This window comes from Leucopleurus acutus (assembly GCF_964270905.1).
Source record: "Leucopleurus acutus genome assembly, chromosome: 7".
NCBI classification, from domain to species: Eukaryota; Metazoa; Chordata; class Mammalia; order Artiodactyla; family Delphinidae; genus Leucopleurus; species Leucopleurus acutus.
In genome coordinates, this window is record NC_139150.1 from 8,615,141 (window position 1) to 8,637,538 (window position 22,398).

The 22,398-nt window shown below is 41.7% G+C and overlaps 1 protein-coding gene across 1 annotated transcript in view; it reads right to left on the reverse strand.

Annotated features, from left to right (window-relative positions):
* Positions 1-22,398, reverse strand: part of RALGPS1 (Ral GEF with PH domain and SH3 binding motif 1) — a gene marked incomplete at its 3' end in the record, with an annotated part of 264,029 nt that overhangs the window by 135,170 nt on the left and 106,461 nt on the right. The window contains exon 8 of the mRNA XM_082842036.1: positions 9,744-9,870. Within this exon, the coding sequence (XP_082698162.1) occupies positions 9,744-9,870 (127 nt within the window). The remainder of the gene's footprint in view (positions 1-9,743; positions 9,871-22,398) is intronic.

Below are 22,398 nucleotides of genomic sequence, written 5' to 3' on the forward strand. Positions count from 1 at the left end.
CCTCTATCCCTAATCCTTCTCTTCTTTAGGGCTGGCGGGCCCTGGGAAGGCCCTCCTTCTCCCACCTTGAGCCCCTGTACCACACAGGAGGGCCCTGGAGACATTCCTCTCTTCAGCCCACTGTCTGATTTCCCCAGAGGGTAAAGGTCTGTTAGCAGGAACATATGGCATAATCTGAGGTTAGTGGTGGGGCTCTGGGGTCGCAGCACTACAATGTGGCAGTAGTAAGTGGTGAAACTTTTAACAAGTCTTATTACGCTTCTGCAACTGTGACATAAGTTAAAAATAGTGCCTTCCTCAGAGGAAGGAGTGTTGGGAGGATTAAATGAGATCATGAGTGTAAAGCGCTCGGTGCGGGGCCTGTTGTGTAGTGGAAGAAGTAAATGTGAGTGCTGGTCATTTTTATTATTGTCAGCTTCTAATTAGAAGTCCAAAGACTAAGGGTCAAAGAGGAGCAGTTGTCTGATGACTCCACAGATTCCTGCTATGGAAACACACCTGCACTTGCACAAAATGGGCTCGTGCTCTCATCTCCTTTCCGGGGTTCAGACAAAACTGCTCGACCCAGAGAAAGGCTGACTGCAGGTCCTCCCTGTGCCCCAGAAGGGACGAATGTGACCAGCTGCTCAGATCTGGGCAGCAAAGCCTGAAGGAAAGAAACCTCTCCCCCAGCGTGTTTTCCTCCCATGCTGCTTCTCTCCATGGAGACAGATGTTAAATGGAGGATGCATAAGTTAAGGCAGGGTGGAACCCCAGCCATGAGCATGAGGTCTTGAGTTAAACTTGGTGTCTGCCTGGCGTACAATGTTGGTAAGTCATAAGTGAAACAGTAGGGTTTTTTCATTCGCAAAATGGGGATTTTAATAACATCCACTGGCTTTTTGTGAAAATTGAGCAAGACTGTGAAGTCCCAGAGAAATGTGGATTTTAAGGTAACAAATCCTGAGATTGCAAAAGTAAAGGCAAAATTCTCTCTGGAAGGGAGAGATTTAAAACCATATGCAGCTGATGACTCAAAAAAATAATGGAAAAGGTTTCCTTCATTTGGGATGTGTTGTGTCTTTGTGATTATTCTGTTGATCGAGAAGCATGTTTGAGATGCATCAGAAGGTAGCTTTTCCCTGCTTGCTGGGCCCCAGAGGGGGCTGGATCCTTCCTCTATCTGGAGAAGGAGAAACTTGATCAAAGGCTCTCCTGGGCTTGTTGCGCCCTGTAGCACGTGGCCATCGGGCAAAGAGGAGAAAGGCACGGCTCTGGGCTCCAGAAGTAGGCATTCCAGAACATAGGCTTAAGCTTTTCTTTGTGGCACTGACATCCCCTTAGCCATCCCCGAGCTGTGCTTCCCTGGCTAAGGAAGGAGGAGCCTGGGGCTTCCCTGGTGGCGCAGTGGTTAAGAATCCACCTGCCAGTGCAGGAGACACGGGTTCGAGCCCTGGTCCGGGAAGACCCCACATGCCGCAGAGCAATTAAGCCCACGCACCGCAACTACTGAGCCTGCACTCTAGAGCCTGCGAGCCACAAGTACTAAAGCCGGCGTGCCACAACTACTGAAGCCCATGCGTCTAGAGCCTGTGGTCCACAACAAGAGAAGTCACCACAACGAGAAGCCTGCGCAATGCAACGAAGATTAGCCCCCACTAGCTGCAATTAGAGAAAGCCCACATGCAGCAAAGAAGACCCAACACAGCCAAAAATAAAATAAATAAAATAAATAAATTTATTTTTTAAAAAAGGGGGGTACTTCCCTGGTGGCGCAGTGGTTAAGAATCTGCCTGCCGATGCAGGGGACATGGGTTTGAGCCCTGGTCCGGGAAGATCCCACATGCCGCAGAGCACCTAAGCCCGTGTGCCACAACTCCTGAGCCTGTGCTCTAGAGCCCACGAGACACAGCTACTGAGCCTGCGCTCTAGAGCCCGCGAGCCACAACTACTGAGCCCGCGTGCCATGACTACTGAAGCCCACACGCCTAGAGCCCATGTTCCACAACAAGAGAAGCCACTGACCGCAATAAGAAGCCCGCGCGCTGCAACGAAGAGTAGCCCCCGCTTGCTGCAACTAGAGAAAGCCCGTGTGCAGCAACGAAGACCCAACGCAGCCATAAATAAATAAATTTATTAGAAAAAAAAGGAGGAGCCTGGCTGTACACAGGTCCATCTGGAGAGACTGGGTAGGAAAGCAGGAGATGGCTGGAGGGAGGGATCAGGGTTTGTGGCCAGGCAGCTGGCTGAGGCACCAGAAACGACCAAGATGGATCTGTGGAACAAATGAGTATTCCTTGGGGATTCTTGGGAACACATGGGGTGGGGAACTGAAGGGAAAAAAGGCATGCGGAATGGAATTTTTTCAGTTGGGAGTTAAAGGAAAGAATTAGCCTTAATGCTGGCAAACTTGGGGACAGGTGGATAACACTGTGGTAACCCTAACTTGGGAGCCATCGGACTTTGGTCCTGGGGTGGTACAGGCCCCCACCAAAGGGGCAACAGCCACTCTGATTCGGTTCTGGGAAGCAGAAGATCTGCCGGCATCCATCAGTTCAAGCCCCCTGCCTTCTGGAGGGAGATCAAGAGAGCACGTGCCCGTGCCCTTTCATCTCTGCTCAAATGCGCACATCCTTCATTCTCAAAGCCCAGGCACAGGGAGATGCATGCGTCTCCAATCCGGTATGAGGGACATGCTCACTGATAACTGTTTTAGGTCTCTCCAAGGCTTTGCTCTAAAATGAACTGTTTTCAAAAGGGCTTCCCCTTCCCCTCCCCCACCCCCATCCCAGCAGTTTCTGAAATACGGTGATGCACCACAGGCTTCTGCATGGTCCCCTGCCTGGTTTTCCCTCCTCCAGCCTGACCTCCCCCAAGCCGGACACCTGCTGTCGGCCAGGAGACCCGTGTTCAAGGCAAACCCAAGCCAACCACGCCCTTGCTCAAAACCCTCCTGGTCCCCTACTGCTCGTGGAGGCCAGAGCCTGAGCCCCCCACTCCCAGTGTGCAGGCCCTAAGCAACCTCACCCCTCTCTCCCACTCCAGCTGCTTCTCACGACACCCTCCTCCTGATTCTCTACTCTCCAGGCAGTTTTCCCAGCAAACATGTTTTTCCCCACTTCAGGGCTCTTGCACAAGCCGCTGTCTTTGTCTGGGATGCTCACATGCCACCTCTTCATCCAGCTTATTCATCTTTTAGAGCTTCCCTCCAGAAAACCCTTGCTGGTCCCCCAGCCTGGGATGGGTCCCCCTTTATTCACTCCTTTGCCTTTCCCTCCACAGTGCTCGGCTCACTTTGGTTTCTAGTTCACTGCCAGTGATCAGATCTGGGCCGTGAGCGCCACCAGAGCAGAACTGAAGTCTGATGCCCGGGTGAGAACACACCCACCTTGCAGAGGGCCTGGCGTGTGAGGCCCTCAGGCTCAGAGTGTGAGCCCCTCACTCCCAGCTGTTCTGGGGGCTTTGGGGCATCAACGTAAATCCTTCTTTTTGACCAATGACCACTTCTTTTTGAAAGTCCTTTTAGATATCCCACAGTTTAAGTCTGTTAATTTTATACTCAGAATTTGGAAACAACTTGCCTTTATTTTAAACTTCAGAGTCCATATTTGAACATAAAACCTTGCTTTTTAAAAATGGGAGGGTTTGGCTGTTTGAAGGAATAGCTTAGCTTCTAGAAATTTACTTCACATATTAGAAGTCTGGGTAAATTTACCAGGAATCTAAATGTTCTCTAACTATTCAGAACTGTCAGAATGCCTAGTTTTTGTTCCTTGAGATATCACAATTTTCCACACTGCCTATAGTTACTTTTAGAATCAGGCTCTAAACCTTTTAAAATCTATTACATTTGTAATTTTATTTAGCTATTTCCTGGAGGGAACTATAGGTTCTGAAAACCAAACACCCTCTAAATCAATAAAGCTACTTGGAAGTAAATGCTGCAGCCACGCTTCACAGCTCATTGCCTGCTTTTGTTATCACTTTGACCTGAACTGGGTACTTACAAGGAGTAGCTATCAGATAAAATTAAGCTGCAAATAACTGACCTGACTATTTCCCACAACTATTTTTGCACTTTGAAGTAAATGGGAATAAACTTTTTGAGACAAAGAGAGTCTTATTTTTGAAATGTAGTAAGTTTTTCCCTCAGTGTTTTTTAAATTATGCTTCACAAGAAACAGTGCACCAAAGTGCAGCCAACTGGCTCTAAAATTTGCATTGGAAGGAGATGGAATACACACCCACATGGTTAATAACGTGCCAGTACTACATGAGGGTATCTTTACATGGAGTAAGAGACACATGTGTGAATAGTCCCAGGAAACCAGTTAGTATAGAACCTTCCACAGAGGTTTAAAAGAATCGTTACAAAAGTAAAACCTATACTTGCTATTAGAGGCAAATAACCACTGAAGCAGCGTTCAAAGTCTCAAGCAGGAACTAAACGAATGAAGCAGCTGGAAATATCGAGGACTGACCTCAAGTCCCTCCCAGAGAATAACTCCCTCTCCCCCAAGGAAAACACCTACAGTGAGGACGTTGCCAGGGGAAAAAGAAATGGTTTCAGACATTTTTTCCTATATTGTACCTTCCAGGAATTATGTAACTCTTCCTCTTTTGATAAACAAATCCATCCCCAGGACAAGTTGGGTTTTCAAGAGGAATCCAGTACTAAAACCACAACCTGGATTTGGGCAGGGTATGTCCATGGCAATCAGAGGTGCAGGGAGGCCTTAGCTGCCCTCAGGACGGATGGCCCCGCTGAGCCTCAGAATGGGGTCTTTCTTCATTCTTTTTAATGAAACCGTGCCCCCCACCCCCCGCCGCCATGGTAAACCCTCACACACCGTCCTGAGGACAGAAAGCACGTTGGAGTCGCCTCCTGTTCTTTCAGTCTGACTTGTACACTGCAGGAGTCATTCTGATGCAAGGATGAGAAATGCAGTCCGATTGGCTCAAGTGGGGAGGGAAATCCTCGTAGCAGGGAAGGAATAGGAGCAGGCAGTGGAGCTAGGCTCACTCAGGGACAAGGAGGGTCTTACAGGAGAACAGAGGCCCGTACGGAGTCTCTTGGGAAGTACCTGCCAGGAAGAGGCAGCTGAGATGAGATGATCAGGGACAAGGAGGGGGCATCTGTCCAAAAACTCAGTGGCAAGGGGCCCTGGCACAGACTACATGTCCGCTGCAAGTGTGGACCTATCCTGCGGCCTGATGAGAGCCATCATGGTCACGCACGAGGGGCATGGCCAGAGGCCTGAATAGGGGACTCATCTGAAAGGGAGGGGTCTGGGAGCATACGCTCAGTCTGATGAGAAGGGACACAGGTCAGCAAGGGGAGATGGTATTCACTGAGTCAGCCCTTGGCTAAGGCCCACCGACCAATCTCTCAGAAGTCCAAGACAGCACTGGTTTGTGGTCCAAGAACAGAGTGTCACAAGAAAGAGCCAAGACAATTCATCCCACTTCACATAGCACCCGATGGAGGCCATCCACAAGTCATAAATGGCAGAGGACATACAGGTGGCAACTGAAAGGGAGGAGTAGGAAAATAATGACCTGAACAGTGGAGGTAGGCTGTCAGGAGAGGGCAGTGTTAAGAGCTTAGGGCTTAGGGCTTCCCTGGTGGCGCAGTGGTTGAGAATCTGCCTGCCAATGCAGGGGACATGGGTTCGAGCCCTGGTCTGGGAGGATCCCACATGCCGCGGAGCAACTAGGCCCGTGAGCCACAACTACTGAGCCTGCATGTCTGGAGCCTGTGCTCCACAACAAGAGAGGCCGCGATAGTGAGAGGCCCGCACACTGCGATGAAGAGTGGCCCCCGCTTGCCACAACTAGAGAAAGCCCTCACACAGAAACGAAGACCCAACACAGCCAAAAATAAAAAAAATTAATTAATAAAAAAAAGAGCTTAGGGCTTATAGCCACACCACTGGGCCAAGGCCTGGCTCTGCCACTCTCCAGTTATGTGACCCGGGGCAACCTCTCAGTACCTGCTTATTCACTGGGCCATTTTGTGAGCGTTCATTGAGATGGTGCATTAAAATACCTAGCAAGGTGCTGGGCACAGAGAAAGGAGACAATCAACAGCAGCTCTTGTGATCATTTTATGAGAGAGGAGAGGCCATCCTTAACGATCCTGGAGCACCTCTGCTAGTTGAACCAGTGGGCCGCACCCTAATGCCATCAACCCATCCTCCAATTGATTAGCCCCAGGCAAGGTGGGAATGGGCTTGGGAGCTGCACACACCAACATGCCCTCCACCTGCAGATCTGAGAGGAAAGGCACTGTAGTTTACAGCAAGCAGTAAGATGAGAACAAGGAAAGGATAAGGAAGCGTGAAAAAAGAATAATTCAATAACATGGCTTAAGTCTAAACAAATGGGAAGGACTTTTACTCCCCTAATAAAGGCAAGATCTCTCATATTGGGCGCAACTAAATACGGTTTTTAAGGATCACACTTAAGACAAAACAACTTAAAATATTAAAATGCAAAATATAGTCAAAGATTTATAAAATGAATGCAAAGGAAAAATAAATCAGATTTCAAAGAATTAACACTAACGAAATAAAAGCAAATAATAAATGGAATCAAGATCATTTTGTATGGGACACACTTCATAATGAATCTGCAACTGTTATAAACTTCTATATAGTCATTCGTTGGTATCCATGTGGGATTGGCCCCAGGACCCCTGCAGATACCAACATCCAGGGATGCTCAAGTCCCTTATGTGAAATGGCGTAGTATTTGCATATAACCTACATACACCCTCCCCTACACTTTAAGTCATCTCTGGGTTACTTGTAACACCTAATACGATTAAATGCTATGTAAATAGTTGCCAGCACCTGGCAAGTTCAAGCTTTACTTTTTGGAACTTTGTGGATTTTTTTTCCAGAATATTTTCAGTCGAGAGTTGGCTGAATCCATGAATGCAGAACCTAGGGATATGGAGGGCCAACTGTATACTAAATAATGTAAGGCAGAAACTGTTAGAAATGCAAGGGGACTCTAAGACATATTTCTGTCCTTGATAGACCAGGTTGTCAAAAATGAAAAATGTGAATGTTGTAATGATAAGAGTAACTTGAGAGATTACATCTTTTCCAGCACCCATGAAATATTTATACCAACTGATGTTATATTAAACCACAAGACAAATATCAAACATTTTAAAAAACCTAGAAAGCATATGTGTCATATGTTCTAAAACAATGTTAAAAAAAATTAGAGAGAAGACCATTTTTAAAAACCAAAGCCCTTCATAGCTGTGTTATGCGTAATAGTGAAATAGTGAGCCAAAACAGTGTTATCCAAAAAGTGAAACAACTCACATATCCGTCAAATGATGATAGATACATAAAATGTGGTACATCCATTCAATGGAATATTATTTGGCAATAAGGAGGAATGAAATACTGATCATGCTCGAACAGGAATGAACCTTGAAAACATGATGCTCAGGGAAAGAAGCCAGTCATAAAAGACCACATTGTACAATTCAATTCATATGAAATGTCCCAAATAAGCAAATCTATGAAGACAGAAAGTAGATTAGCAGTTCATCTAGGGCTGAGGGTGAGGGGGTGGAAGGCAGGTGGCTAGAAGGAAAAGGAGTGACTATGAATGGTATGGGGTTTCTCGTTGGGGTGATTAAAAAGTTCTAAAATTGACTGCACTTATGGTCGTACAACTTTGTGAATATACTAAGAACCATCGATTGTACATTTTAAATGGATGCTACATGAATTATAACTCAATAAAGCCATTTGAAAAAACCAAAAACAAAAACTCAAGCCCTTGAAAATTAAAAAAAAACCACTACCTTAAATACACTTGGATAAAAGAAAAATTGAAACTATAATTACAGAACATTTAAAGATATCACTGAGTACACTATACATTAAAACATGTAGGATACAACAAAAGCAGCAATTAGATGGAAATATATACCCTTAACTGTTTTCCAAATGAAGGTAGAAAGAATAATATATATACAAATAAGCCAATAATTTGTTTACAATAACAAAACAACTTAAGGAAAGCAGAAGAAATGAATTATAAAAGACAAAAGCGTAAATTCCATATTTCGTCAAATTTAGGATGTCATCTATTATAAATTTAGGATGCACCATAATTTTATGTAACACTAAGAAAAACTGCTGCCAATTAAACAATGTCACAATGCTTTGTTAGCATCAATTGAAAGATGCATCCCAATTTGAGAGATTTAAAAATGTGGAGGAAAAAAGCACATCCTAGACTAATGGAATATAGTAGATTAGAAAGCAGGAAGACAATGTGACTGATAAACAAATACGAAGTCTAATTCTTTGGAAAGACCAACAGACGTACCTCTGGCAAAGCAAATTAAAAACAGAAAGAGAAAACAAAAATGAAAACAATTAGGAATGCAAAGCAAATATAACCATACATACACAGGAGGTTAACATTTATAGTGATTATATAAAACCCTATGTTCAAAAAAATTAAGTGAGGAAAAACTTTATGCTAATAATTTCAAAAACTTGGGTCAAATGGACAATTTTATACTAACATTAAGTTTTCCAAATTAGATTTAAAAGAATTAGAAAATTAAATACACAATGCTCATAGAGGACAGTTAAAAGTTGTCAAAAATGTATCTCAAAAAACTTAACTAGATTTCTGAAAATACTAGGAGTCACTTCCATAAAACCTTTATTTCCCTTGTTCTTAATACTATTTTATATCATAAAGAGATAGAAAATTTTCATAAAATTACCGTAACTGTGAAAAACCAAACCACAAGAAATATTTTTCACCCGTCAAACCGGCAAAGGAAAAAAAAAAGAAAGGAAAAGAAAAAAAAAAAAGCACATGAAAATACACAGCATTTGTGCACATGGGGAAAATAGGCAATTTCGTCCCCTTCTAATGAAAATATAAGTTGTTACAACCTCTCCGGAGAGTGTTTTGAAGTATACATGAAAAGGCACACAATTTTGCAAAGTTTTGACCCAGTAATCACACTTCCAGGAATTTATTACAAGGTAAGATTCCTAACTATATAGGTGATTTTTGCAACAGGGATGCCCACTGCAAAATTTTAATAGCAAAAATGTATAGACAAATGTCAATATTAGAGAGATCCCAGTTGCACAAATCCATGTGATGGGACTGAGACATAGTATAGAAATGCAGGTAATACATTAAATGTTCACGACAGAGTAAACATACAGATTCTATATGCATCCAAACGAATGAAAAGATATGAAGCAAAACAGGGATTATCTCTAGGTAGGAAAGCAAATGCTACTAATTTTCTTCTCTTCCAAGTTCCTTGCAATGAACATGTATTATTTTCGTATCAGTAAAATCAATAATCATTACAATAATTCTGTTGGAACAAATCTTATATATTAATAATGTCCAGAGAATCAGAAGAGGGGGTTTGGGCCTGAGTTCCCCCAGTTCAAGAAGATGTGGATAAACCAGTAAGAGTCCTGTGACCCTTCTGAGCTGCAGGCTGGGGAGGCTTGGGATTCACAGATCATTTGTATTAGCAGCAGAATATCCCTTGTTTCAAGACCCTCATCAGGAAATTCCCATCATTAGGAAGTATCAATAGCCTGTTCTAACCCAAGGAGCCAACCAATCACCTCTTTATCCATGGACCATGCTGCTTCATGGAAATTTCTCAACTAGAAATTGTAAAAACATCTTATCTGGCAGTGAGCAGGTTTCTTAAAAAATAATAATCCAATTCAGACTCCTACCTAGATAGGGAATACTGGGAACCATCTTCAGGCTTCGGATATATTCCCGAGTCCGCTTGTAATTATCTTCTTTAGACATCAGGTAGTCCAATTTCTCAAAGGTGGTCTTGTCTTTTCTATTCAACAGCTGGAGTGAGAAAAAAACAGAGTATGAGAGAGAAGAGAAATAAACTGGAAGAAGCAAAAGAGAAAGGATAACTGCAGATGAAAACTAAAAGGAAATGTCCCAAATGACACGTCTATGATGTGCAGAATCCTGGGCACAACTAAGGATTTTAAGGTGCTGTTTCATGTAGAGATGGAGTGTTTCATAGCCTCGACTTTGTCATTTTTCATAGTCTCACACTTGGAAGATACCCTCCAAAGTTACCTAGTCCCTTGTTCTAGATGATGCCAGAATCCCCTGCATAGCACCCACCTTCACGGCGCATAGACCCTACAACAGCAAGGAGCTCAGGGAGTAAAGCAAATTGCTCAAGGTCACCTAGAGCTATTTCACAGTCACATCAGGTCTCTCTCCCTGTGTCCACAGAGAGCTTCTTGCTCTCTCCTCAACATCTCTGCCATTGCTAAAGGCCCTGGAAGATCTCATACGCTTCACCTGCGTATGCTGTACACATAGCCAGGCCATCTCTCCAATCTGGTCTATCTCCTCCAGATTCCCTGTGGTCTATGACTGTGTCATATTTACACTGGGTACGGTGTTCTACTCAAAATAAGCCAAACTTCTTTTCCATATGCAGTCATCTAAGGGGTGATTTAGTTATGCAAATACAGGATGAGCAGGCACCCACAGCCCAGAGATTAGAGAAGTAAGAGCCTTCATGACTGAGATCTCTGGAATGTAAAGCTGGTCACCAGGGAAGGGATGGCTCAGTGTTCATAAGGAGGCTTCTTGGAAGAAAGAAATAGAAACTGAATCCTGGTTCTCCAGACTTGACGCTAAGGACTCATGCTGTGGTCATCCTGCAGGTCCCAAGTCAAGGCCCAGTGCCAGGAAATGGCAATAAGTCTCCTTGAATAAAATGGCTTTAAGAAAAGGAGTCTAGGCTGAGAGCAAGCTTGAAAAAGAGAATGTGGGGAAGGATCAGCCAGAGAGGGCTGGCTTTGGCACAGCATGTGACTGATGTTGGGCACCCCCAAGTTTAGCTTCCAGGGCCAGTGCCTCTGGGATCTGAGATCCATGGCGGAGCCCAGGAGAATAAATGGAGGTGTGGACCCTAGGCCAGGAGCATCCTTGGTCAAGTGTGGTGTTGAGACCCCATGGTCTGTGCAAGGACCGGGACCAGCAGCCCTGTCACATCAGTCAGACTGAGATAGGCCAGTGGTCAATAGCTCCATCACACAGCAGAGAGAAGTAGAACAGTGACTGTCCAGCACCAGGGGAAGCTGGCCTTTTGTACTGAAATAGCCCCTTTGGGTTCCTGGGACCCAGGTCTGCAAATTCCAAACCAAGGCCATGCCTGGTGCATCAGCGAACTCAGGCTGCATCAGCCAATTCCTTGATCCTCAGCCTCTGGAGTCACAGGGGGTGCAGCCTCTGGAGTGCACAGAGGGTGCAGCCCAGCTGAGCAGTGACAGCTTAAGGACTTCAGAGAGGAGAGGCAAAAGAAAAACCCGAAAGGAAGGTCCCAGTGATGAAGTTGGAGAGTAAATAGCAAGCTGTTTTTTTTTTTTTTTCCCATTGAGAAATTCAGGACACATCAGGGTGGGGATGCTACACAGATGCTAGGGATGACGGCTGCCTAACTGGCTTGCTAATTTAAGGCTGTTATTCATCACATTAACAAATGGACAGGAAATCACTCCATCTCCCATTTGTTGTTTGTAAAGTACCGTAACATACAACTCATCTGGTCTTTACAAAGCCCAGGGACGAAAATGGAGCCAGGGTTACTGCCACTATTTCAGGTTAATAATCACAAGGATTAAGTGACTTGTCAGAGTATCTTTGGGGAACTTGATTCAATAGAGGAGAAAAATGTATATTATAGCAACATGGTAAGTAAGTAAATAGAGACCGAGAACCCAGACAAACAACAAGTAAATTATGGGCGAGGGAAGCGTCAAGGAAAGCTGTATAGAGAAAGGCATTTGAAATGAACATTTAAGGATAAGGAATTCACTAAATGAACTACCTATACCCAGATGAGAACCAGATACTCTAGTTGTGAATTTCCCCATTGTAAAGTTGAGCAGGCCCCTCACCCCCTTGGCTGGCAGGTCATCTCTTTATTAATGAAACCTAGAACCCCACCGAATCCTTTGGCAGCCACCATGTTCATCCAGCAGTCAGACAAATCCCTGTGTTATCCTCACACACACTGCAGCTGAGCCATCCTGGGGCCCAGTGCTCCCTCCACTGGGTCTCTGGACCCAGCTGAGGGATTGCCCTTGTCCCCTGGCATGTTTGGCCTATCTGCCTAGCCTGTCAAGTGCTCCTATGCATGGCACCACAGAGCTGATCAGCAGGACATCTGTGTCCCGACATAGACATTACCAGGCCAACATGATTCGAGCCCTGGAGGATGTCCCTAAAAACCACCCTGAAGATTGACCTCAAACCAACAACTGGGGTTCTTTAGTGGAGTGGGACAACCAAAGGCAGCCACATTTGCATGCTTCCTAAATTTAAAACCAGGCTCCTCCAGGCCACACCTCTTTCTGTTAACCTTTTCTCTACACACATACTTCCTACCCACCCTCCATCCCTACCCACACACACTCACACACACATTCAGAAGGGCTGGGACTGGTTAACTACACTCATCGACTCCATTATGTGCCCACAAGCGAGATCCAGGATGGCATCAGATTCCTCAATAGGAATGCACAGCATGCTAGAAGACATGAAAAAAAGCTCAGAACATCTATCTCCCATGCAAGCATTTGAATACTACTTGAGAACTTCCCCCAGCAAAATGAAAAGAATAAACCAAGTCCAGGAAGATATGGGATATAGGAAACAGTGGACCCAGTCCAGCAGTAGTAAAGGGAGATGACAGATAAACAGCAAGACTCAAGAATGACTGGTCTACATCTATCAAGCCCAGAAGAGATGTCTCCAGAGAAAGAGAAGTCTTGATAGAAAACCTGACAGAACAGCACATTTGTGGGGGGGGGGGGGGGTGGATATATTTATTATGTATAATAAAAATAAAATTAAATGAAATAAAGATTTTATATACAATATATAAAAATCTGGTAAGATATTATATATGTTTATGTGTGTATTTACATATACATATAAAATATATGGTAGATAAGTGGTAGCTAGAGTAAGAATTTTTCCTTAAAAGAGATTTAGAGGAACTTCCCCGGTGGCGCAGTGGTTAAGAATACGCCTGCCAATGCAAGGGACACGGGTTCAAACCCTGGTCCGGGAAGATCCCACATGCCGCGGAGCAACTAAGCCCGTGCGCCACAACTACTGAGCCTGTGCTCTAGAGCCCGCGAGCCGCAACTACTGAAGCCTACGTGCCTAGAGCCCGTGCTCTGCAACAAGACCAGCCACTGTAGTGAGAAGCCTGCGCACTGCAACAAAGAGTAGACCCCACTCTCCGCAACTAGAGAAAGCCCACGCGCAGCAACGAAGACCCAATGCAGCCAAAAATAAGTAAATTAATGAAAAAAAAAAAGAGAGAGAGAGATTTAGAAATGCCGGGGAAACAAAAGAGTATTCCAGAAAAGACATGTTATTCGTAGTTAACCACTTGACTATACAGAGAACCATAGTTGCACATTCCTAATAATTAAAACATGAATACTCATTTAATAAAAGAGATTTAACCATAGTAACATGAGCGTTTTTGAAGAAGGAGGAAAGGTGGTTCAGGAAAACTAAACCAACATCCATCATACGAAGAAGTCACCACATACTGTCTAAAGTGAGTGGATCAAGAAATTGTAGCAAAAACTCATTGATGGAAACATGGCAGAAATTACCAGAAGAAACCATTAAATAACTCTGAGTGTCTGCCTCTGGGGGAATGAATGGGGTATGGAGAGACAGAGCAATGAGTGTTAGTTGTTTCACTAAGACTTTCAGTACTTAGTGATTTTTAAAATTCATGTGCATGTATTATGCTGGAAAAATTCTTTTAATTTTTTAAATATAGGATTTGTTTATTCAAAATATAACAGCATTTACTTGTACATGGTTTTTTTTTGTTTTTTTGTGGTACGCGGGCCTCTCACTGTTGTGGCCTCTCCCGTTGTGGAGCACAGGCTCCGGACGCGCAGGCTCAGCGGCCATGGCTCACGGGCCCAGCCGCTCCGCGGCCTGTGGGATCTTCCCAGACCGGGGCACGAACCCGTGTCCCCTGCATCGGCAGGTGGACTCTCAACCACTGTGCCACCAGGGAAGCCCAACTTTTACATGTTTTAAATTTTTATTACAAGTAGAGCCATAAACTGAAAACCTCATGTGAATTGAGGGTCCTTTAGATTTTAGAGTTTATAGGAAGCCTCAGGAAGAAACCATCAGAACTACATGGAAGAAACCATCAGAACTACATGCAAGAAAACAAATTATCTGCCTACCTAAGTCAAACAGATACTAAAAGCATTCATGTTCAGGAAAAGAGGTAAGGAAATAAAATTAAGGAAAAGTTCACTAAATACAACAGGCAACTTCACTTCTAGTAAAGTTTAGAAGTATTGGGCCACCCTGAGATTTCCCTTCCATAATATTTATCACGATTGTGATCATCTGTATGATTATATCTGTGGTTCCCTCAGCAAATGAAGACTCCCATGAAGGTGGTGACCATGCTGGTTGTATTCACTCCACTATTCCGTGCAACTGGTATGGTTCCTGACACAGAGAAAACACTGCCTAAAGATCTGTTGAACAAAAGAATGAGAAAACTAACAATGACAATTTAAAAATTCAACTCCTTGGAAATTTTTGAACACTCCAATAATTCTTGGGTAAAAGAAGAAATAAAAGCCAAGGTAATGGACTATTTACAAACCATAAACATATAGAACGTATAGATGACTATACGTTAAACTATGTGATGAGGCCAAAACTGTACTGAGAGGAAAAACGCATGGTTTTTAACTCTTATATAATTAAACAATGTGAATATAAATGAACTTAACATTCAACTCAAGAAACTAGGAAAACTGGGCGGAGTGGGGGAGCAGGAGTAAGAGAAATTGATTAATAGATAAAATTAGGAATTATGTTTTTTAAAAAATATATATATATAACTAAACACCTAACCTATAGACATGATAACTAAACCCAAGAACTAAATTTTATAAAAATCACAATAAAATAGGTAAAATCTCTATTAAGTAAGGCAAAATGCAAAAATATATATTAGGATTGAGAAAGGGGCAAAACCACATATGCAAAGTGAACTAAAATTACAAGGTAAAAATAAAATCCCTGAATATTGATTTTAAATAATTTTCATGGTGGCAAGTATCAGCTGCAAGGGATAAATGGAACCCATAAACCACAGGGTCAAATGTCACGAAGATCACAAATCTTGGTCAAATACCTGAAGAAGCAGGTTGCTTTTGGAAATTTCCCTTATGCTCTGAGAGCCTGTATGTGGCACTCATACTTGACTAATGATGAAAAATTCCCTTCTTCTGGTAAATAGTTCAAAACAGGAAGCTGTCTCCATAGAAGAAAAAAATAAGGCCCTCCAAATCTACTTTATGAGGACGTTGGTATCTTGTTCCCTTGCCTTGAGAGAATAACATTTCTTGATACATAGAAATGTTTTTCAACAAAATAACATTTCTTGATACGTGGAAACGCTTTTCAATGAAGAACCTGTTGCTTCAAATACGTTAAAACTGGCTCAAAATTCTATTTTGATTCCAGTGTCTACTGTTGGTATGGAAAGAATTTTTAGTGCTGCGGATAATCTATGGACCAATGGATTCAACAGACTGAGTATGGAATGAAACTAGGGTGCTTTAAAAAAAGTAATTTTTACCTCTTTAGATACAAACTATTGGTTTCTGAAAAATAAACTACAAAGTCATATATCTAATGTAAAATATTAGATGCAATGGAGACTGTTACAAGTAACATAAGAGAAAACTATGACTTTGAAATTTAGTAAGTGTCCTGGCTAGCTGTCCATATCTGTCTTTGACTAAGGCTATTTTAAACTCTGTACAGATAGATGTTAACCTGTAGAAAACGTAGTAATGCAAATAATTCCAGTCCATATAAAGGCATATGATGTCTCATGGAATCCCACTGATCATCACCCTGGGAAAACTGACTAATTTTCTATCCATTTTAAAGATTATTCCCTGGTGGCGCAGTGGTTGAGAGTCCGCCTGCCGATGCAGGGGACACGGGTTTGTGCCCCGGTCCGGGAGGATCCCACATGCCGCGGAGCGGCTGGGCCCGTGAGCCATGGTCGCTGAGCCTGCGTGTCCGGAGCCTGTGCTCCGCAACGGGAGAGGCCACAACAGTGAGAGGCTCGCGTACCGCAAAAAAAAAAAAAAAAAAAAAAAGATTATGTCAGCCTTCTTTACCTGACCATAAAAGTGTAGTAATCTCAGTTCTCTTGGAATACAGTTGTAATATCTTACTGGTTCTCATACTAATTAATGAGTTAAATAAAATATTTGACAAGTATTCATTTATACTTGTATGAGTCATGATTTTATCTTTTAAAAAATTATTAACAGTTTATATGCACATACACATATACACATACATACATTCACATGCATACACACATACACAATGCATAATCTTGTAGGACAATTTTAATCATGTATTTCCAATAATTTTGCTAATTAAAAAAAAAAATCTGCTCATGGCAACCCCAGGAGACATTCCCACAAAGCCCCAAGAGCAGGGCCAGGAGGATGTGATTGGTCCTTGAACAGAAGTTTGCCAAGGGCCCATCCTGGGTCCAGAGTTGGTCTGTGTGGGTGAGGAGCCAGGTACCCAATGTACACCCCAATTTGTTCAACCTGGTTGAGCCATGGGAAAGGCTGGCTAAGGCAAGGAAGGGTCAGAAACACTATGAGAGTGCTCTGGAAGGAGAGAACAAACTCCATTATGGGAAGGAGGAACCAGGAAGAGGTGGTCATAGAAACGAGTCTTGAAGGATTTCAACCAGCAGAAATGGGGCTGGAGAGGCTCCAGAAGCAAAAGAATGCACGAGCAGTGGCCTGGAGGTAGGAACACACAGGGATGCTTAAGGGAGCAGCAGTTTGGCAGAAATGCAGGCAAGTGTTGCCTTGTACAAGGCTGGAAGGTGAGAGAGAGATGGAAACTTCCCATTTGGCAAAGTTTTTTTTTTTTTTAATAGATGTTTATTGGCGTATACTTGCTTCACAATACGGTGCTAGTTTCTGTTGCACAACAATACAAATCAGCCATATGCATACACATGTCCCCATATCCCCTCCCTCTTGAGCCTCCATCCCATCCTCCCTATCCCACCCCTCTAGGTCATCGCAAAGCACCCAGCTGATCTCCCTGTGCTATGCTGCTGCTTCCCACCAGCCAACTATTATACATTGGGGCGATGCTACTCTCACTTCGCCCCAGCTTCTCCCTCCCACCCCATGTCCTCAAGTCCATTTTCTATGTCTACCTCTTTATTCCTGCCCGGCAACTAGGTTCATCAGTATCTTTTTTTTTTTTTTTAGATTCCATATATATATACGTTCGCAAACAGTATTTGTTTTTCTCTTTCTGACTTAACTTCACTCTGTATGACAGACTCTAGGTCCATCCACCTCACTACAGATAACTCAATTTTGTTTCTTTTTATGGCTCAGTAATATTCCATTGTATATATGTGCCACATCTTCTTTATCCATTCATCTGTCGATGGACACTTAGGTTGCTTCCATGTCCTGGCTATTGTAAACAGTGCTGCAATGAACACTGGGGCGCATGTGTCTTTTTGATTTATGGTTTTCTCAGGGTAGATGCCCAGTAGTGGGATTGCTGGGTCATACGGTAGTTCTATTTTTATATTTTTAAGGAGACTCCATACTGTTTTCCATAGTGGTTGTATCAATTTACATTCCCACCAACAGTGCAGGAGGCTTGCCTTTCACCACACCCTTTCCAGCATTTATTGTTTCTAGATTTTTTGATGATGGCCATCCTGACCGGCATGAGGTGATACCTCATTGTAGTTTTGACTTGCATTTCTCTAACAATTAGTGATGTTGAGCATCTTTTCATGTGCCTCTTGGCCATCTGTATGTCTTCCTTGGTGAAATGTCAATTTAGGTCTTCTGCCCATTTTTTAACTGGATTGTGTGGTTTTTTTGATATTGAGCTCCATGAGCTGTTTGTATATTTTGGAGATTAATTCTTTGTCTGTTGTTTCATTGGCAAATATTTTCTCCCATTCTGAGGGCTGTCTTTTTGTCTTGTTTATGGTTTCCTTTGCTGTGAAAAAGCTTTTAAGTTTTATTAAGTCCCATTTGTTTATTAAGTCCCATTTGTTTATTTTTGTTTTTATTTCCGTTACTCTAGGAGGTGGATCAAAAAAGATCTTGCTGTGGTTTATGTCAAAGAGTGTTTTCCCTATGTTTTCCTCTAAGAGTTTTATAGTGCCTGGTGTTACATTTAAGTCTTTAATCCATTTGGAGTTTATTTTTGTGTATGGTGTTAGGGAGTGTTCTAATTTCATTCTTTTACATGTAGCTGTCCAGTTTCCCCAGCACCACTTATTGAAGAGGCTATCTTTTCTCCATTGTATGTCTTTGCCTCCTTTGTCGTAAATTAGGTGCCCATATGTGTGTGGGTTTATCTCTGAGCATTCTACCTTGTACCATTGATCTATATTTCTGTTTTTGTTCCAGTACCATACTGTCTTGATTACTGTAGCTTTGTGGTACAATTTGAAGTCAGGGAGCCTGATTCCTCCAGGTCCGTTTTTCTTTCTCAGGATTGCTTTGGCTATTCGGGGTCTTTTGTGTTTCCATATAAATTGTAAAATTTTTTGTTCTAATTCTGTGAAGAATGCCATTGGTACTTTGATAGGGATTGCACTGAATCTGTAGATTGCTTTGGGTAGTATAGTCATTTTCACAATATTGATTCTTCCAATCCAAGAACATGGTATATTTCTCCATCTGTTTATGTCATCTTTGATTTCTTTCATCAGTGTCTTATAGTTTTCTGAGTACAAGTCTTTCACCTCCTTAGGCAGGTTTATTCCTAGGTATTTTATTCTTTTTGTTGCAGTGGTAAATGGGAGTGTTTCCTTAATTTCTCTTTCTGATTTTTCGCTGTTGGTGTATAGGGATGCCAGAGATTTCTGTGCATTAATTTTGTATCCTGCAACCTTACCAAATTCATTGATTAGTTCTAGCAGTTTTCTGGTGGCATCTTTAGGATTTTCTATGTATAGTATCATGTCAACAGCAACAAGTTTTACTTTTTCTTTTCCAATTTGTATTCCTTTTATTTCTTTTTTTTTCTCTGATTGCTGTGGCTAGGACTTCCAAAACTATGTTGAATAAGAGTGGCGAGAGTGGACATCCTTGTCTTGTTCCTGATCTTAGTGGAAATGCTTTTAGTTTTTCACCATTGAGTACAATGATTGCTGTGGGTCTGTCACATATGGCGTTTGTTATGTTGAGGTAGGTTCCCTCTATGACCATTTTCTGGAGAGTTTTTATCATAAACGGGTTTTGAATTTTGTCAAAAGCTTTTTCTGCATCTATTGAGATGATCACATGGTTTTTATTCCTTAATTTATTAATGTGGTATATCACATTGATTGATTTGCATATATTGAAGAATCCTTGCATCCCTGGGATAAATCCCAGTTAATCATGGTGTATGATCCTTTTAATGTGCTGTTGGATCCTGTTTGCTAGTATGTTGTTCAGGATTTTTGCATCTATGTTTTTCAGGGATATTGGTCTATAATTTTCTTTTCTTGTGATATCTTTTTCTGGTTTGGGTATCAGGGCGATGATGGCTTTGTAGAATGAATTTGGGAGTGTTTCTCCCTCTGCAATTTTTTGGAAGAATTTGAGAAGGATGGGTGCTAGCTCTTCTCTAAATGTTTGATAGAATTCGCCTGTGAAGCCATCTGGTCCTGGACTTTCGTTTGCTGGAAGATTTTTAATTATGGTTTCAATTTCATTACTTGTGACAGGTCTGTTTATATTTTCTAATTCTTCCCGGTTCAGTCTTGGAAAATTGTACCTTTCCAAGAATCTGTCCATTTCTTTGTGGTTGTCCATTCTATTGGCATATAGTTGTTTGTTGTAGTCTCTTATAATCCTTTGTATTTCCGCAGTGTCAGTTGTGATTTCTCCTTTTTCATTCCTAATTTTATTGATTTGCGTCTTCTCTCTTTTTTTCTTGATGAGTCTGGCTAAGGATTTATCAATTTTGTTTATCTTCTCAAAGAACCAGCTTTTAGTTTTATTGATCTTTGCTATTGTTTTCTTTGTTTCTATTTCATTTATTTCTGCTCTGATCTTTATGATTTCTTTCCTTCTACTGTCTTTGGGTTTTCTTTGTTCTTCTTTCTCTAGTTGTTTTAAGTGTAGATTTAGATTGTTTATTTGAGATTTTTCTTGTTTCTTGAGGTAAGACTGTATTGCTATAAACTTCCCTCTTAGAACTGCTCTTGCTGCATCCCACAGGTTTTAGGTCATCGTGTTTTCATTGTCATTTGTTTCTATATACTTTTATATTTCTTCTTTGATTTCTTCAGTGATATCTGGTTATTTAGTAGTGCACTGTTTAGCCTCCATGTGTTTGTGTTTTTTACGTTTTTTTTCCTGTAATTGATTTCCAGTCTCACAGCATTGTGGTCAGAAAAGATGCTTGATATAATTTCAATTTTCTTAAATTTTCCAAGGCTTGATTTGTGACCCAAGATGTGATCTATCCTGGAGAATGTTCCATTTGCCCTTGAGAAGAAAGTGTATTCTGCCACTTTCGGGTGGAATGTTCTATAAATATCAATTAGATCTGTCTGGTCTATTGTGTCATTTAAAGCTTGTGTTTCCTTATTTATTTTCTGTTTGGATGATCTGTCCATTGGTGTAAGTGGGGTGTTAAAGTCCCCTACTATTATTGTGTTACTGTTGATTTCTCCTTTCATGGTTGTTAGCATTTGCCTTATGTATTGATTCCTATGCTGGGTGCATAAACATTTATAATTGTTATATCTTCTTCTTGGATTGATCCTTTGATCATTATGTAGTGTCCCTCCTTATCTCCTGTAACAGTCTTTATTTTAAAGTCTATTTTATCTGATAAAAGTATTGCTACTCTGGCTTTCTTTTGATTTCCATTTGCATGGAATATCTTTTTCTATCCCTTCACTTTCAGTCTGTATGTGTCCCTAGGTCTGAAGTGGGTCTCTTGTAGACAGCATATATATAGGTCTTTTTTTTTTTTGTATCCATTCAGCCAGTCTGTGTCTTTTGGTTGGGGCATTTAATCCATTTACATTCAAGGTTATTATCAATATGTATGTTCCTATTACCATTTTCTTAATTGTTTTGGGTTTGTTTTTGTGGGTCTTTTCCTTCTCTTGTGTTTCCCACTTAGAGAAGTTCCTTTAGCATTTGTTGTAAACCTGGTTTGGTGGTGCTGAATTCTCTTAGCTTTTGTTTGTCTGAAAAGCTTTTGACTTCTCTATCAAATCTGAATGAGATCCTTGCTGGGTAGAGTAATCTTGGTTGTAGGTTCTTCTCTTTCATCACTTTAAGTATATCCTGCCACTCCCTTCTGGCCTGCAGAGTTTTCCCTGAAAAACCAGCTGATAACCTTATGGGGATTCCTTTGTATGTTATTTTTTGTTTTTCCCTTGCTCCTTTTAATATTTTTTCTTTGAATTTAATTTTTGTTAATTTGATTAATATGTGTCTTGGTGTGTTTTTCCTAGGGTTTATCCTGTATGGGACTCTCTGTGCTTCATGGACTTGGGTGACTATTTCCTTTCCCACGTTAGGGAAGTTTTCGACTATAATCTCTTCAAATATTTTCTCAGACCCTTTCTTTTTTCTCTTCTTTTTCTGGGACTCCTATAATTTGAATGTTGGTGCATTTAGTGTTGTCCCAGTGGTCTCTGAGATTGTCTTCCATTCTTTTCATTCTTTTTTCTGTATTCTGCTCCTCACAGTTATTTCCACCATTTTGTCTTCCAGCTCACTTATTCGTTCTTCTGCCTCAGTTATTCTGTTATTGATTCCTTCTAGTGTATTTTTCATTTCAGTTATTGTGTTGTTCATCTCTGTTTGTTTGTTCTTTAGTTCTTCTCGATTTCTGTTAAACATATCTTGTATTTTCTCAATCTGTGCCTCCATTCTATTTCCGAGATTCTGGATCATTTTTACTATCATTACTCTGAATTCTTTTTCAGGTGGATTGCCTATCTCCTCTTCATTTATTTGGTCTTGTAGGTTTTTACCTTGCTCCTTCATCTGTGACATGTTTGTTTGCCATCTCTCTCTCTTTTTTTTTTAATGAGTGGGATTGTGTTCTTGTCTTACTGGTTGTTAGGCCTGAGGTTTCTAACACTGGGGTTTGTAGGCTATTGGATAGAGCTGGGTCTTGGTGCTGAGATGAGGAACTCTGTGAGACCTCACTCCTATGAATATTCCCTGGGGTTTGAGGTTCTCTATTAGTCCAGTGGTTTGGACTCAGAGCTCCCACCGCAGGAGTTTT